Here is a 15,488-nt window from a genome sequence, read left to right as displayed (position 1 = left end):
ATGAAGGCATCCGTAGCTCAGTCAAGAGTCTACCGCCTGTGCTCAGAAGAATTCGATTCCAGTTGTTGCGGAGCTGCTGAGAGCTCCAAACCCAGGGGTTGGGGGTGCTGGAGGAGGAAGGAGCAGGTTTTGAGGATGCTGGCCTCCCACAGACTCGGCACGGATCAGCTTCTGGCTCCGCCAGCCATTCCACAAGGAAGCCCCGCAGGGCTCTGTCCAAGGTCTCTTTCACTTTCCTCCACAATTCTCCTTCCCGGTTAATCCCACCTCTTTCCGAGGCTAGAAACCCCATTTACATGCTGATGGTCGCACATTTGCATCTCAAACTCAGAGCCCACCCCCACCCCAAGCGCCAGCCCTTGTGTGACCCATTGCATTCAGCCTAGACTATCTGGCAGGTGCCTGAAATTTCACATTTTCAAAGCCAAACTCGCCCCTACGCTTGTTTGCCTTCCCATAGTTTCCATTTCAGTTGGCATCACTACCCACCCAGACCCCCCCAAACTAGAAATCTGGGCGTCATCTTATGCTTCTTCCTCCAACCACACACGAAATCACCTCCACTCCTCTCTTTTGTCCACATTCCCGCTGCTTCATTTCAAATACCCTCAACTCCATGCTCGACTACAATTACCTGCTAATTAGAGATGTGGCCCCGTTTTCCCCTCCAGGAGTCGGCATCCTCCCAGATGAGGTGCAGCCTTTTCTACAAGCTCAACTTGTAAAAAAAACAAATCTGACAAACTCTGCTGACTACGGCACAAATGCCAAACTCCTCAGCATGACACATGATCTTCATGTAGGGCCCCACTCACCTTGCCCCTAACCCCCCAAGTTGTTTTTTCTAGTTGTGACTTTGACTAAAACAAAAAATTAAAAACGCACAAACAATACCCAAACCCCACAACGATTCACAAAATCAATCTTAAAAGGTAGGGGTTGCGAGGACTAGAGGTATCTGCATCCTCCGTTCCCGGGTCTGGAGGTCTGGGGTGTGTATACAGGCGTCTTCCCAGGTGATGCAGATGCGGATCCAGGTTTGCCAACCACAGGGCCGTGCCGTTCTTAAAAAAAAAAAGAAAAGAAAAGAAAAGAAAAAAATCCAACAATTCACATCAGAGAATCCGGGCTACTATGTTTTTCCCTAACTTCCTGTAGAGGCACACAGAAAAAAAAACCACCGCGCAGAAAAGCCTGCATCAGCCGGTCGGCTTCGTTGCATCACTTCTGCCTCCTCACCAAGATTGACACCCCGAGGAATTGTCCGGCAGAAATTTTAAGAATGAAAAAGGGCATCTGCAGAGCCCGCAGATCTGACCCGCAACATAAAGCACCTTTCGGTTACCAAAAACACATTCCTGCCCCCAAAACCCAGTTAGAAAATGCCGAACCACCCGAGGAAAGTTTCGTCGGCATTCCTCCACACTCCTCGGTTTTGAGGGAAGCCCTAAAAGACGTAGTGTTAGGAAAGCATTTTGCTTTACTTTCATCGGCAGTGCCTCCGAGAGTTGAAAACCCGAAGAAAGCACTTTCGCAAGCTGAAGCTGTCCTATCAGTGTTAATTCAAACACACACAGTATTAGGCTGCCATGTTTACTTGAACATGTGAAGAGCAAACAATGTAACTGAGGAACCTTGAGCTCGGACTCCCTCCCAAGCACGTTGAACATTCAAGAAACTTTGCCAGGACGTCTGCACATCCAGTGAGGCTCACGTTAACTCCTGAGCCAGGCTAAGACAATAGAAGGGAGAGACGACACAAGTCACTATGAATCAGACGCGCCGTTTATGTTTTTAAATCTTCCCTCGCAGCAGAGGCGGCTTTTCCTCTGCTCCTACTCTTTTTGAAACTGTTTCCACGGTCATTGTCTCCCAGTTCGAAACGACGGCGGCGCTCGGGGAGCAGGTACAGCGTCCCGCAGGGTGTAGCGCGGTGGAGCCCGGCCAGGTTTTGGAAAACATTCCCGGCCCTTCCGGCGGGTCGAGGAAAAGTAGGTGGCCCGGGCGCCAAAGGCTGCTGCCAATGCAACTCGCAACTTTTGAAATCAATCCTTTTTGCATCATGCAACGGATGCCACCGCTCCTCGGGTTTGCAACCCCCCACCCCTCCCCCGAGACCAATCATTGCCGCGCTCGGGCCTGCACATCGCCCCCGCCCCCTTCCCGGGCCGCACGCAGCCACCGAGACGCTCCGGCCGCGGCCCGCCGCCTCTTAAAGGGCGGTAGCCGGCCCTTAAAGGCCCCTCGCGCGCGGCGCACGGCGAAGCGCGGCGGCCCGGTTCCCGGCAGGGGCCCGCCGAGCCAGGCCGAGCCCCCGCGGCGCCCAGGCGCGGCCCGGGCCCTCCCGCCCTCCGCGCCGCCGCCGCCGGGAGCGGCATTTTTATTCAGGCGACGCTTAAGGGAGCCCGGCCGCGCCCGGTGCATTGTGGGAGCGCCGGAGTCCCGTTTTCGGGAGGAGGAGGAGGGCGCAAAGCGAACCGGTAAGCGCCTGGCTTGGGGAGGGGGGGGCGCGACGCCAGGCTTAAAGGGGAATATTCGTCCGCAGGCCCATGGCGGCCGTGCAGATCCCCCTCCGGGCCGCCCGGGCCCGCCGGGAGCCGCGCACGGCCGGCGCTCTCCAGCGCTGCCTGGAGAGGGGCAGAGCCAGGGCTTGGTGGGGCCGCTTTAAAAAAGAAGCACCGCCCGCGCCGCCGCCGCCGCCGCCGCCGCGCGGAGCCGGGGAAGGAGGGAGGGAGGAGAGGGCGGGGGAGGAGTGGAGGGGGAGGGCGGCGGCGGCGACGCAGGGGTTAATTTTTTCGCCCGCCGACATTTTTGTGCGGCGGCGGCGGCGGCCCGCGCGCGCGGCGGGAGAACCCAGCCCGGTCCCCGGGCGCGGCGCGCGGCGCCTCCGGGGCCCTCCCCGCCCCCACGCGCGCGCCCTCCGGCCCGCGGGCGCCGCCTGACCCTGGGCGCCCCGACCGGGCCGGCCCCGCGGGCCGGGGTCCCGCCGCGCTCGCGCTCGCGCCCGCCCCGCCGCGGCCGGTTGGCCGTGCGCGCCTCGCGCCTTCCCTGCGGTTCCCGCCGCCGCCGCAGCCGCCGCCGGGGAGATCGGGCTGGCATGGCCCAGCCGGCGGCGCCGCCGCGCTGCCTCCGCCCGGACGCGGCCAGCCCGCCGCGCCGCGCCGCACAAAGAGCCCAGGCCGGGTCTGCCTTTAAAGGCGGCAGCCTGAGATTTAAGGTGTCCCCGCGTGCCGGCCTCGGCGCTCCGGCTGCCTCCTGGACGCGTGCTGCATGGAGAGAGCCCGGTCCCCGCGCGCCGGGCCTGGAGCCCACCCCATTGTTTCTTTGCTGAGCTTAAGGGCTTGGGGGTAGGGAGGTAGGTATGGGGCTGCGGCTGCACCCTCTCCCGTCCCCGCTCACCGTGCTCCCCGAGCTGTGCGGCCCGCTTGGCGCTCTCGGTGAAAAAAAAAAATTCAAAGGTGGCCGAGAAGGAAAGGGTTAACCGTTGTCTTTAAATATTCATATCATTGTTTTAAAGGTGTAAACATGCAGCTTTGGGGTTGGAGTTGAAGCTCTCTTATTATGCAAATTTACTCCCCCCCATTAATTACGATTTCCCCGAGTACATCTCCCCCCACCCCCCATTTTCTCACACCCACCCTCCAAAACCTGTAAGTTTGCAAGGTTTGGATGTGAGTGTGATGTGTATCCCTCGTTCCATTTGGAATTTTAAAACTTCAGAGTGCTTTTGGACTTAAGGTGTTTTAGACATTTTTCTTCTTAAAAATCAGGGAAGACAGAAGTTATGTTTGAAAGATGGTTAGTCCCCCCAGTTCCCCGCCTCTTTTTTGGGGGGTGGGGGTTAGGCTTGGAGGTAGGAAAATAACTGGATGCCTCGTGAGTTGGATTTTTTTTTTTCTCCTGGTAGGAGTGAGGCGGTGTTAAATGCGAGGCGTTTTGTGAGGAAAGGACTGTTTTGTTCCAAACTCTAGCAAGTCAAAGTGCTATTGGACTTTTCCTAACTCTAAAATGGCTTCAGAATTCCCCTCTAGGTAATTTCCTTTGCTCTCCTGCCACCCTTCTCTTGGATGGGTTGTTTTCTTGGAATATTTGAAGATTTACTCCCGTTCAGTTGTACGTTACAAACTGAAATGTTTGCTCACCCCGAAGATGTTTTTGTAAAGACAGTTTGGATTACCGCCCAAACTCAGGCTTTCTGAGATTTATTTATTTGTTTTGTGTGTGAGAGAGGGAGATTAATTTTAAATGAGTGATGTGGTTGCCAGGGGATAGAAAACTCTATAAATGGGAATCATGTTCTTCATCGTAAATTTTATAGGGGAAACTGACCCTGAAATTTGGGGTGTCTGTAATTCTATGCCCAGTAAAGTATCAATCTGGAGGTTCATGAACCTTGGGAGTGCATGTAAGATTCTGGTTGCACCTCTGAGACTTCGGACTTAGATGGGCTTGCTCTAGAAACTTCCAGTGGTACCAAGTACGTTAATGCTAGGGATTTCGTACAGTGTGATTTTTTTTCATTTTAGTTCTGCAACGAAGCGGTAACGACCAGGAGCAAGCATATTTTCTCAATGATGTGTGGGTACTGGTTCGTTGGGTGGGATGTTTGCTTTCTAGGAAAGAGCACTGCATTAAAACGTTAGAAAACTTTCCACCGCTCTCTTGGAGAAAATTAATCTTGGTGTGTTAAACAGCTGTTCCACTTTTCTTTCAAGTTCTGTTCTTTAGTGAGGCTTCCTTAGTTTTGGATCACGTTGTCCTTCTGGCTCAGAATGAAAACATGCTTTTTTCTAAAAGTGAATTGAGCATCACGAAGAATTTCATCAAATGCGTTTCCGTCAGCATCCTTTTCCTGCAGCGTGTCTAATGGGCATTTTATTTTTCTGTGGGGGACAGCAGAAGATGTTAAAAGGTTTTTCTAGAGAAGTCACTTTAGCCAAGACTTCTTGATTTCTAAACCGTAGTGCTTCTAGGCTGACAGATGAAGTGACTAGAAGTTTTCTCATGATGTTGGCCGCCAGAAGAGCCTATGAGACTTACTGCTCAAGATGGCCTTGTGTCATGTGCCAGCTGGCCCGTAGTGCCTTCTTCAGGGGAGGCGTCCTGGCTGCCCGTCAGAGCCACAGTTACAGCAACACAGACCTCAGACCTTCCCTAGAAGATGTCTGATGGTACAGTCAATTTCTTAAATGAGTTCTTCGGGCTTCTGCATCACTGTAGTGAACTGTTGTGGCCTCAAATCGGCATATCCCTGGTCTGGATGATTTCAACTCTTTCCATGCTCGGCACCGTCTTGTATTCACTTGATTCTTAGCAGAATACTGGTGAGCATTCTTGTAATGGTGTCTTTGTGTTTTGGTGATGCCTAGGTGGATCTGTAAAGAAACCAGGCGGCTAGGAGCGGGAGGGGAGGAGCCCAGCTGTGAGGTGTGTGTGCCCAAGAACCATGTCTACGCGGGAGTCCTTTAACCCGGAAAGTTATGAATTGGACAAGAGCTTCCGGCTAACCAGATTCACTGAACTCAAGGGCACTGGCTGCAAAGTGCCCCAAGATGTCCTGCAGAAACTGCTGGAATCCTTACAAGAGAACCACTTCCAAGAAGATGAGCAATTTCTGGGAGCAGTGATGCCAAGACTTGGTACGTGAGCCCTTCTTCCCTTTATACTTCCCCAAGTACAGCGTCTTGGCTGCAGTTGTAGTCAGTGGGTCAAAAGCCAAATTTCTGTCCTCCCATGTTGCCTTCTTCTTCTTTTTTTTTTTTTAAATCTAATTTCTGCGAGGATCCAAAGAGCAAAGCAGTGATAGCTATGACATTATTGTAGCTTATTTGGAGGAAATACTTGAAAAGCATCAAGGAATGTGCTGTAGCCATTTTTTTAAGCTATTAAGTGTGCAATTGAGACAATTCTGTTACAGTAAAAGTGTTTCTTGCTAAATCGAATTTTGTAGTTAGCTGAGGGTTAAGCAGAAACTCCTTTATGCCTCTGTCCTAAAACTTTCCTTAAAATGCCTGCGTTCTCTTCTCTGCCTTAGGAAAGAAAGGTGTGTCTGTGCGTCATTGTGCGGTGCTTTGGGGGCAGTGGCTGGGTTGGGGAGGAATGGGGGTTCCTTTGCAATATGCACTGTTTGCCGAGCTCCTGTGGGGAGGAGGGAGAAGACTGAAGCTGTGCTTGACCCTGGGACGTCATCTGGCATCGAGAGCGTGGTTTTCCTTCTTTACTAAATTCCTTTTTTAGTGGTTTGCCTCTTCCCAAACACAGAGCTCAGAAAGAAATTCTAGGCCGTTGGAAATTGTTAGCTTTTATCATGTGGTGCGTTAAGGACGTGGCGAAACACCGTGATCGCTTTGCCTTTTGAGTGTTTGGGACGTATTCCAGGAGTTTGGGTGCTTGGTGGTCGTGGTATTCGACTTGATCAGCTTTCTTACAGAAGGTTTTCATTTCGTTCACTCTCACCCGTTGTCTTATTGTGTAGTTCTGTCCTCCAACCCGAGATCCTCCTTTCTTCCCCAAAGAATATATCAAAGCCGAGCTGCTTTGGTGGGGAGAGAGGAAAACTCACACCCCACACTCTAGGGGCCGCGGGGTGGCTCCCAGGAAGGAGTTCAGTGCGAAAACCACTGTTGTCTGGCTGGTGTGGAAGCCGGGAGAAATACCACGGGAGTGAGCTGGATCGGCTGTCGACATACTTGTCAGGCAATAAGAATATACCGAGAAAGCTGTCAGGTAACGTGGTCGAGAAAGACGCTGCCAAATGGGCAAAAAGAGATGCGATAAAAACCTTACGTGTAAAGTCGTAATACCTCTTTCTGACTTCCCTGCGGACCTCGCTGAGCATGCCATGCGCGGGGAAGCATTTTGAAAATGGGTCACATCATTCGCTCCTTCCCTCAGCCCCGTGATGCCGGGGAAGGTCGAGTAAGTCATTCCGTGTCACTCGGTGAGGGTCAGGACCTGGAGTCCGCGTCCTCTGATTCCTCCGCCCACCGAACTGTTTGCCCTCGGGTCTCTGAGACCAGCGTGTTTGAAGTGAGGAGAGGGGCTGCACCAGCTGCAACCTAGCAGTGGCAACGGGAACAGATGTCAGCAGCAAGGGGAGAGGTAGAAAAATCTGTTACCAGAACACGGTAGCAAAGGAGTCTAGTCACACAGGGCTCTTGAGAAGTCATTTCCTTTCCCAGAAAAATGCACACCCGCAAAATGTAGCGTTCACGGTGTTCTCTAGGGGTACATGGACCCCAGGTTGCAAACAAAGGGACGCTGAAGAAAGCATAGTGTTAGAACCTTGTACAGAAGTGACATATCCAGATAGCCACAGCTTTGCTTTGGAATTGGATGTAGATTCGTATCCTGACAGCAGTCACTTACTTATCACTAATGGTAATCTGTGCACGGTCTTACCTTCTGAGTGACAGTTTCCCAGTCTGTAAGATGAACTGTTTGTAATTGTTGGAAGTACCAGAAATTATTTGTGTGTGTATATGTACCATGTGTATCTGTTTCTAAATTTTTTTTAATGTTTTGTTTATTTTTGAGAAGGAGAGAGCACGAGCAAGAGTGAGGGAGAGGGAGACACAGAATCCGAAGCAGGCTCCAGGCTCCGATCTGTCAGCACAGAGCCCGATGTGGGGCTCAAACTCAGACTGTGAGATCATGCCTGAGCCGAAGTTGGTAGCTTATCCAACTGAGCCACCTAGGCACCCGTATCTGTTTCCAAGCTAGAGTGTCCTACCTCCCGGGTTCTAAGATGTAACAGTTGTTAAATGTACACGTTTATTTAGATGTATTCTAACTAAAGAAATGTTAAAATCAGTGCTTCTTGCCTGGTACTTACGAGCTATCGAGTATTGATCACCATCACTGGTGGTGACGGTGTGATCATTGGGTTATTTTTTCTTGACGGCTTCAGTCTTGCTGAGAGCTTAGAATTCTCCAGCATCCACTGATAATTAAATCTGCACCGCTCATTCTGGTATTTGAGGCTTCCTCCACTCTGTGGCAATTTCCTCTGTTACCGCTTGCCCTCTCCCTGGACTGTCCCTCTCTCCCCCAATCACCACGGACCGGACTGGTGCTGTCCAAAAGAAATGTGATGTGAGCCACATGTATAATTTCAAATTTCTGAATCTTTAAAACAGAGAGCGTCAGAAGAAATTAATTCTAACATATTCGATTTAACCTAATGCATTGTATATAAAAAAATCTACATGTAAATATAGTTGATGTGAAACGTTACTAATGAAATGTTGGGTTTTTTGGTACACAGGCTCAAGAGTCACCACTCAGAATGCTCTGATGCTGCATATAAGTAGAAATAAGTTCTTCACGAATCTAATTTATTTATTTATTTATTTATTTATTTGTAATGTTTATATACTTTTGAGAGTGAGAAAGACAGAGTGTGAGCAGGGGAGGAGCAGAGAGAGGGGGAGAGACAGAATCCGAAGCAGGCTCCAGGCTCTTAGCTGTCAGCATGGGAGCAGGACACGGGCTCGAACCCACAAACCACCAGACCACGACCTGAGCCAGAGTCCGATGATGCTCAACTGACTGAGCCACCCAGGGGCCCCTCAAATGTATTTAATTCAAATTTAGGATTAGCCAGATTAGAAACATTGAAAGCTAACATTCAGCAGCTGCATTCATTCTATTTCAGGAGTCCTGTAGTTTACATGAAAACCCCAAAGAAAACAGTGTTTCACTCTTTTCTAAAGCAAATAGTAACATTCTCAGAATAACCTGTTGTTGGCGTTACCAATTTAGGGAGACTCAATATGAGTTAAATTGTGGTTCTTCACCTTGGCACTTACCTGCTCAACAGCCGCCCTCGGGTGAAATTGCCGGGGATGAATTTCCGTGCATTTCCCTGCGCGGTCTGACCTCCCGCTGGGGATCACTCACTACCTGGGCAGCCTGCTCCATTGTCACAGATCTGTGAGACTTGCCATCCAGACACTGCTTTGCAGAAAATCAGCCCGCCTTCGCAAAGCCTGTGACTTTTTATTAAACCTGATTTTGTTTTTGCATTCGTAATAAGGGGTCAAGGCCAGGGGAAGTAAGGTGCCCTGTGAGTCGGCCTCTGTTGGGTATTTTGCCGTTGTGGATCTGGGTTAGCTGTGCCTCAGCAGTGTTGCTCAAGGAAAACATGAAAGGTACTGGTGTGTTCACTTCAGCATGATACAGACAGGACTTGTTCTCCTTCCGTTTGGAATTCTGATTTGGAATTCTGAATTGCGAGGGTGCCTGCTGTGCGCTTGTGTCCTTTGCTGTTTCATCCTGACTCTCTCTCTGCCTTCGGCTGTTCGCCACAAAGTTGAAATAATCCCAGAGGTCTGGAGGGCATCCTTTGGAGAGACGCATGGAAAGCACTCGGTATTCAGCTTACTTGGTGGGAAGGCCAGTCTGAATTTGAGAACACCTGCATTACAGGTGATTTTCAAAGAAAGGTAGCCTACGGCAGCCCAGTCTTCATCATTTCTAAACTGATTTGAGTAAAAGGGAATTATTTCTAATTAGATCATCAATTGTCCATGTTATCTTTCTAAACATTTAGATACAATTTTTTTTTTTTATTTTTTTGAGAGAGACCGGGAAAGAGCCCCTAGAAACAATTCTTAATAAATTGAAATGTTTCCTACAGGCCTGTTTAGCAAAGTATTTTTCCCTGTTCATAATGTAAGTTAGTAAAGGTGACATTTACAAGTTTTCCACAAGAGGAATATCATGAAATGTTAAAGTTTCCTCTTAAAAAATGCTTCCGGGAACCTATGTAACAGATCACCTAGGTACCACAGAGTATGTACTTGCTTGACTGGAAGCAATGAATCTGAATACCTGTTCCGGTGACAAGTTGACAGCAGCGGGCCTGATGTGGGGCTCGAGCTCACGAACCACGCAATCATGACCCGAGCCAAAGTTGGATGCTCAACCGACTGAGCCACCCAGGTGCCCCGTAACTTTTTTTTTTTTATGTGTGTAAAAGATTTTACAGATTTTCTGTTGGGGAAAATAGAATAATTGCCTGAAGATCGGTTCAGAAAGCACCTATAGATAAGACAACCCAAGTTGTACTTACACTTTCTCGTCTTTAACGAAATTCTCTGTGGTGCCAGTCACATGATACAGTAATATGAAGGGGAAATTTCCATTTGAAGCATCGTTAAAGTCTAAAAATTGTACCGTGTAGAAGTTGAGTCTTCATGACTAACGAATTTTATTCTCACTTTCTATCTTAAGCTAGTTATGTTTCACGTTTATTTCAGTTAATGCTACTTGATAGGAAACATATTGCTTTATTGGCAGGGTGCAGTGTTCCTCAAGTGTCGTGCACACAACTGTTCGTCTTCACAACACCAGTGGTAGGAAATGAAACGGCTTTTCCTTTTGGTTTTTGGGTGATGGTAACTTTCATCTTTGCAGGCATTGGAATGGATACTTGTGTCATTCCTTTGAGGCACGGCGGTCTTTCTTTGGTTCAGACCACGGATTACATTTATCCTATCGTCGATGACCCTTACATGATGGTGAGTTTGACCCTGGTGCGTTTTTACATCTGGGACTGCTTGTTGGTCGGGTTTGGGGCTGTGGCTGGGGATTTTGTTTTTGTCACACCCAACTTGATCTCGTCCCGCCCTGCCCTGACTTCTGCACGTGGAGCCAGCGGATCTGTGCCCTGCTCACACTTGGTACCTTGCGGAAGGCAGTCACGGCAGACGCGGTGAGCCCTCTGCTGCTCTTGTACCTGATGCACGTCTGCACGAACACCTGTTGTCTCAGCATGTGTGTTGACTGACATGTTTGTGGTTTCCTCCTTTCTCTCTCTCTTTGACCGTTGTCAGCTCCACACTCCTGTGTTTCAGGCTTAGAGGTGTTAACCATACTCTGTAGCGGGACTGATCCTAGATGTTTCCTTCCGGAAGTAAACAGCTTAGCATCTCACCACAGTTAAGCTTCTTGACCATTCATTCTGATTCTGGTCACCATCCACCTCGGTGTGTTAGCTGCCACTGTGTAGAAAACATGTCCGAACTGCTGCGTTGAAGTTTCTAGCTGCTGATCGTGGCCTGCCTAGATATATTTTCCATTTGTTCTGTGCACGGTTACGCCAGCAACCCCTTGGTCTAACCAACTTTAACCCCCTACCCTACCAGACAAGGAGCCGATGAAGCGACTGGGAACATCCCATTGTTAGGAAATGGTCCTCCCTGTGTGCCGTGGGCACTGGGATCAAGCCTCACACATAGGGACCTAGGCCGTGAGACAGCTAAGTGCAGGGAGGAGGAAGACCACCTCTCAGGTGCCAGCGACACGCATACAATTTACTAGAAACCTGGTCTGGCCTCTGCATGTGTCTTCTCTCGAGCAGTAATCCTGAGCCTGACCTGCACCACACCCCAGGCGCCACCAGAGGCAGAGGTTCTAGAACCGGAATCCATCCTTTATCCAGCATGTCTTAAAAGCCCGTGAGAGAGCCCAGGACAGAAGGGACGGAAAATTGCTGCAGCTCTACACCCCCAAGGTGCAAAACACCTGTGGCCCTTGCTGGTGCTGCTTCTAAGCTCACTGCTGATCGGCCAGGAAGTTGTCAGGAAACCTCAACAAGCCATGAACCAGCTGCTGGAAATAATCCTTGGGGGTTTGATTGTCCTTATATCAGAAGAAAAATTTGTTATTTTTCTCCTTCACTGTCTAGAAGTGACAACTTAACATTTATGTTATTTTATTTTATTTTTAATTTTATTTCTAAGTCATCTCTACACCCAACGTGGGGATCAAACTCACAATTTTGAGATCAAGAGTTGCATGCTCTACTGACTGAGCCAGCCAGCTGCCCCGACAACTTCTCTTTAATAAATCTCCAGTGGTGATAAAAGAACAAAATCTTATCACATTTCTTTTGAAACATTTTGAAGTCCCTTATTAAATAATATAGCTCGCTGGAAACACTTTTTATTTTCTTTAGAAAACAATCTGACTTCGAGCTTGGATGGTTGGGTTTTTTTTTGTTTTTTTTGTCTCTTCTATTTTTTGATTTCTCAACCAAGATGTTTTTCCTGTTTATCTTCTAGAGCCTTGAAAAGAAGCTACCAAAATTTCTCCCTCCCTGTATTATAAAAAAACCGTCTTCTCTGTAACCAGTAAAGTCAACATATTTTTAGCGTCTGTTTAGGATACATGGCCGTTTCCAAGATTGCTTTAGGACTGTTGTTTTCAAACTTTCTCCTTCTATAGTTCTCCTCCCAGAACCATCCGCTCCAGCCTCGCTCACCCCAGCGTGTGCCCCCAACCCCCATTCCCCATCTACGTAAATTGCAGATTTCTCCCAATATCTTAGAACGGGAAAGAACATGGAAATTACTGCTGCAGGAATGTGTGAGAAAGACTGAAGGAACGACCTCGTGGCTCTGTGACTGAATGCAGGACACAGAGAACGGGGACCACATCCCTGGAAAGTCCCCGAGTTCTGGGACGTGCCCTGTAGGCACACACGGAAAGTCCCCTACTTGTCCTTGCTCACGCCTCCCCTCTCTTCCAGGGCAGGATAGCATGTGCCAATGTCCTCAGCGACCTCTACGCGATGGGGGTCACGGAATGTGACAATATGCTGATGCTCCTTGGAATCAGTAATAAGATGACGGACAGGGTAAGTAGTATGTCGTCTCAGGGGCGTCACTTGACCGGGTAGCCCTGCGTCCCTCATCTGTAAAGCGAGGCGGCCAGGCAGTGCAGCTTTCCTACTCTTGTCGGGCTCCCTGTTTAGTTTTTGGCAGCTGTCCGTGAATTAAAATAGAGAGTCTGGCCTATTCTTCTTTTCGTTTCCACCACCTGCTTCCCGTTCTGTCTTCCAGGTAGACTGAAGCCAAGACAGTCATGTTTGTTTGCTTTGATAAAGTCTAGGCCACAGTAATAGCACCTCCGTGCCAGGTGTGTGGACCGGGCCCGCCCTGCAGACCCCCGGCTTGTGGCACGGAGGCTGGCCGCCTTCCTCTGCTTGCTGCTTGGGTCGCTGATGTGGATGGTGAAGAGACGGGTGTCGTGTGTGTTCATGGTTCACTCAGCAGTGTCTGTGGCCTTGCTGCCAGTGCCTGTTGGTTGACACAGAGAGGATTTCCATTTAGATCATTTTTGTTCCCCAAAAGAAGTCTTGCCCTGCCTATTTGCAGTAAAGCCCCCACAACATGCACTTGGGTCATGACTTTAACAGGCTCTGGAGAAGGGCATGTGGATGCGTATTAAGCTAGCTCTAGAGTTCTTTTTTTTTTTTTTTTCCTTTTTTTTTTAAATTAATTAAAATTTTTTTTTTTTTTTAAGCTAGTCTTGGAATTCTTGGGAACCATGTAAGTTGCTGGCTCAGATTTAGGGCAGACCTGTGTATCCAGTCATTCTAGTTTTTAATTCTCTGTTATCTGGGCTTCATTCACATTGTAACCTAGAACAACTTCTAACTTTTGATAAAATGGTTACGATGTCAACTGTTCCGTATTTCTTTCTGTTATTCCCTGCCCCATCTGTAAGCTTCCAGGACTTCCTTCAGGGCTTTATAATCTTTTATTATGTAAAAAAAATTTTTTTTAATGTTTTTATTTATTTTTGAGAGAGAGACAGAGTGCAGCGGGGGAGGGGCAGAGAGAGAGAGAGAGGGAGACACAGAATCTGAACAGGCTCCACGCTCTGAGCTGTCAGCACAGAGCCCGACGCTCACACTTGGGAACTACGAAATCATGACCTGAGGCGAAGTCGGGCACGTAACTGACTGAGCCACACCCAGGTGCCCCTGCAATCTTTTGTTAAAACTACAAGGGTGGATTCTCTTTCCTGCGTTTTGAACTGAATTATGTGACTTTTAATTTGTGTTCTTTTAAACCCTAGGAAAGGGATAAAGTGATGCCCCTAATTATACAGGGTTTTAAAGACGCAGCCGAGGAGGCAGGGACGTCTGTGACGGGTGGCCAGACGGTGTTAAACCCCTGGATCGTTTTGGGAGGAGTGGCTACCACCGTCTGCCAGCCCAACGAATTTATCATGTAAGTTGATTTTTGTTTCGTGTCTCCTGACCTGCTTCCCCCTTTTTCATTTTTTGGCAAAGATTTGTTGAGATGCTCATTCACATCACATACAATCCACACATTTAGAGTACACAAAGCAGTGATCTTCGGTATATTCACAGAGGTACGCATCCGTCACCAGAGTTGAGCTAGGACGTTTTGTCACCCCAGCTGGAAACCTGCCCTCCTTCAATGTCCATCACATTGCCCCTGCTCCCCTTCTGCCTTCTGTGACTTCACATAATATTAGCGTGATGGTTTTAGGGTTCATCATTTTGTAGCATGCATCAGTGCTTTATTCCTGTTTATTAAAAATTCTGGATTTTTTAAAATACGTATTTGTTTAAGTAATCTCTGCACCCGACCTGGGGCTCTAACTTGTGACCCCGAGATCAAGAGTCACTCACTCTTGTGACTGAGCCAGCCAGGCACCCCCTAGATTTTATTCATTAAGGTACAATTTATTTAACAAAATTTCATACCACGTAAAATTAAACTTTTTTAAAGTATGCACTTCGTTGGTTTTTCACATTCACAAGGTTGTGCGTCCATCACTGCTGTCCAATACCAGAACGTTTTGGTCGCCCCCGAAAGAAACCCTGTATCTATTAGTGGTCACTGTCAATTCCCTCCCACCCCCCCGTCCTGGAAACCAGTAATGTACTTTCTGTTTTGTGAATTTGCCCATTTTAGACATGGGTGTGTTCACAGTTGATGGATGTGTTAACGAATGATGTTGCTGTGAACTTTTGCGTGGACGTACATTCCCTGTCCCACGGGTATATACCTAAGAACTACTGGGTCCTGTGGTAACTGTGTATCGTGGGAGAACGTCCGTGTCCTCACCAGTCCTGGTTCTTTTCTGCATGTTTGATGGCAGCCGTCCTAGCGGGTGGGAGGTGACACAGCCCTGAGTGAAATGGGCATTTCCTCGGTAGTAATAACGCAAGCATCTTTTCCTGTGTTTTCTGGCCTTTTCTGGATCTTGGGAAAGATTCTCTCCCCTTCTCTCTTTTAAAAAAAATTTTTTTTTAACGTTTATTTATTTTTGAGACAGAGAGGGACAGAGCATGAACGGGGGAGGGGCAGAGAGAGAGGGAGACACAGAATCGGAAGCAGGCTCCAGGCTCTGAGCCATCAGCACAGAGCCCAATGCGGGCTCGAACTCACAAACCGCGAGATCATGACCTGAGCCCAAGTCGGACACTTAACCGACTGAGCCACCCAGGCGCCCCTCTTTCTCTCTCTTTTTGAAAGATTCTCTCTTAATACAAGTTGTTAACTTTTCACGTTTGACGTCTTGTTAAGAAAAGCCACCGTGCCCCATTTTCTGAAGGATTCGAAACTCCATTCGTTTACCCTTTTTTATGAGTAAATACTATGAGGCACTGTGTCCGCACGGTTCAGAATTCAAAAGATCCAGAAAGATCTACAATGCAGAGT

At 48.6% G+C, this 15,488-nt stretch overlaps 1 protein-coding gene and 1 long non-coding RNA gene across 6 annotated transcripts in view; one reads left to right on the top strand and one right to left on the bottom strand.

Annotated features, from left to right (window-relative positions):
- LOC122223873 overlaps window positions 1-3,737 on the bottom strand; it is an 80,838-nt gene extending 77,101 nt beyond the window's left edge. The window contains exon 1 of the long non-coding RNA XR_006204539.1: window positions 3,400-3,737. This is a non-coding gene — a long non-coding RNA (uncharacterized LOC122223873). The remainder of the gene's footprint in view (window positions 1-3,399) is intronic.
- SEPHS1 (selenophosphate synthetase 1) overlaps window positions 2,375-15,488 on the top strand; it is a 31,401-nt gene continuing 18,287 nt past the window's right edge. For 2 of the 5 annotated variants that reach the window (XM_042944916.1, XM_042944913.1), the window contains exons 1-5: window positions 3,086-3,355; window positions 5,370-5,639; window positions 10,420-10,523; window positions 12,536-12,643; window positions 13,870-14,024. In XM_042944916.1, the coding sequence (XP_042800850.1) occupies window positions 5,447-5,639; window positions 10,420-10,523; window positions 12,536-12,643; window positions 13,870-14,024 (560 nt within the window). In that variant the 5' untranslated portion in view covers window positions 3,086-3,355; window positions 5,370-5,446. Of the gene's footprint in view, window positions 2,481-3,085; window positions 3,356-3,907; window positions 4,032-5,369; window positions 5,640-10,419; window positions 10,524-12,535; window positions 12,644-13,869; window positions 14,025-15,488 lie in introns of those variants that run through there. The other 3 variants (XM_042944915.1, XM_042944914.1, XM_042944917.1) reach the window with 3 other exon arrangements.

The sequence above is a fragment of the Panthera leo genome, chromosome B4, assembly GCF_018350215.1.
Source record: "Panthera leo isolate Ple1 chromosome B4, P.leo_Ple1_pat1.1, whole genome shotgun sequence".
Classification (NCBI taxonomy): Eukaryota; Metazoa; Chordata; class Mammalia; order Carnivora; family Felidae; genus Panthera; species Panthera leo.
This window is presented reverse-complemented; position numbering and strand designations above follow the sequence as displayed.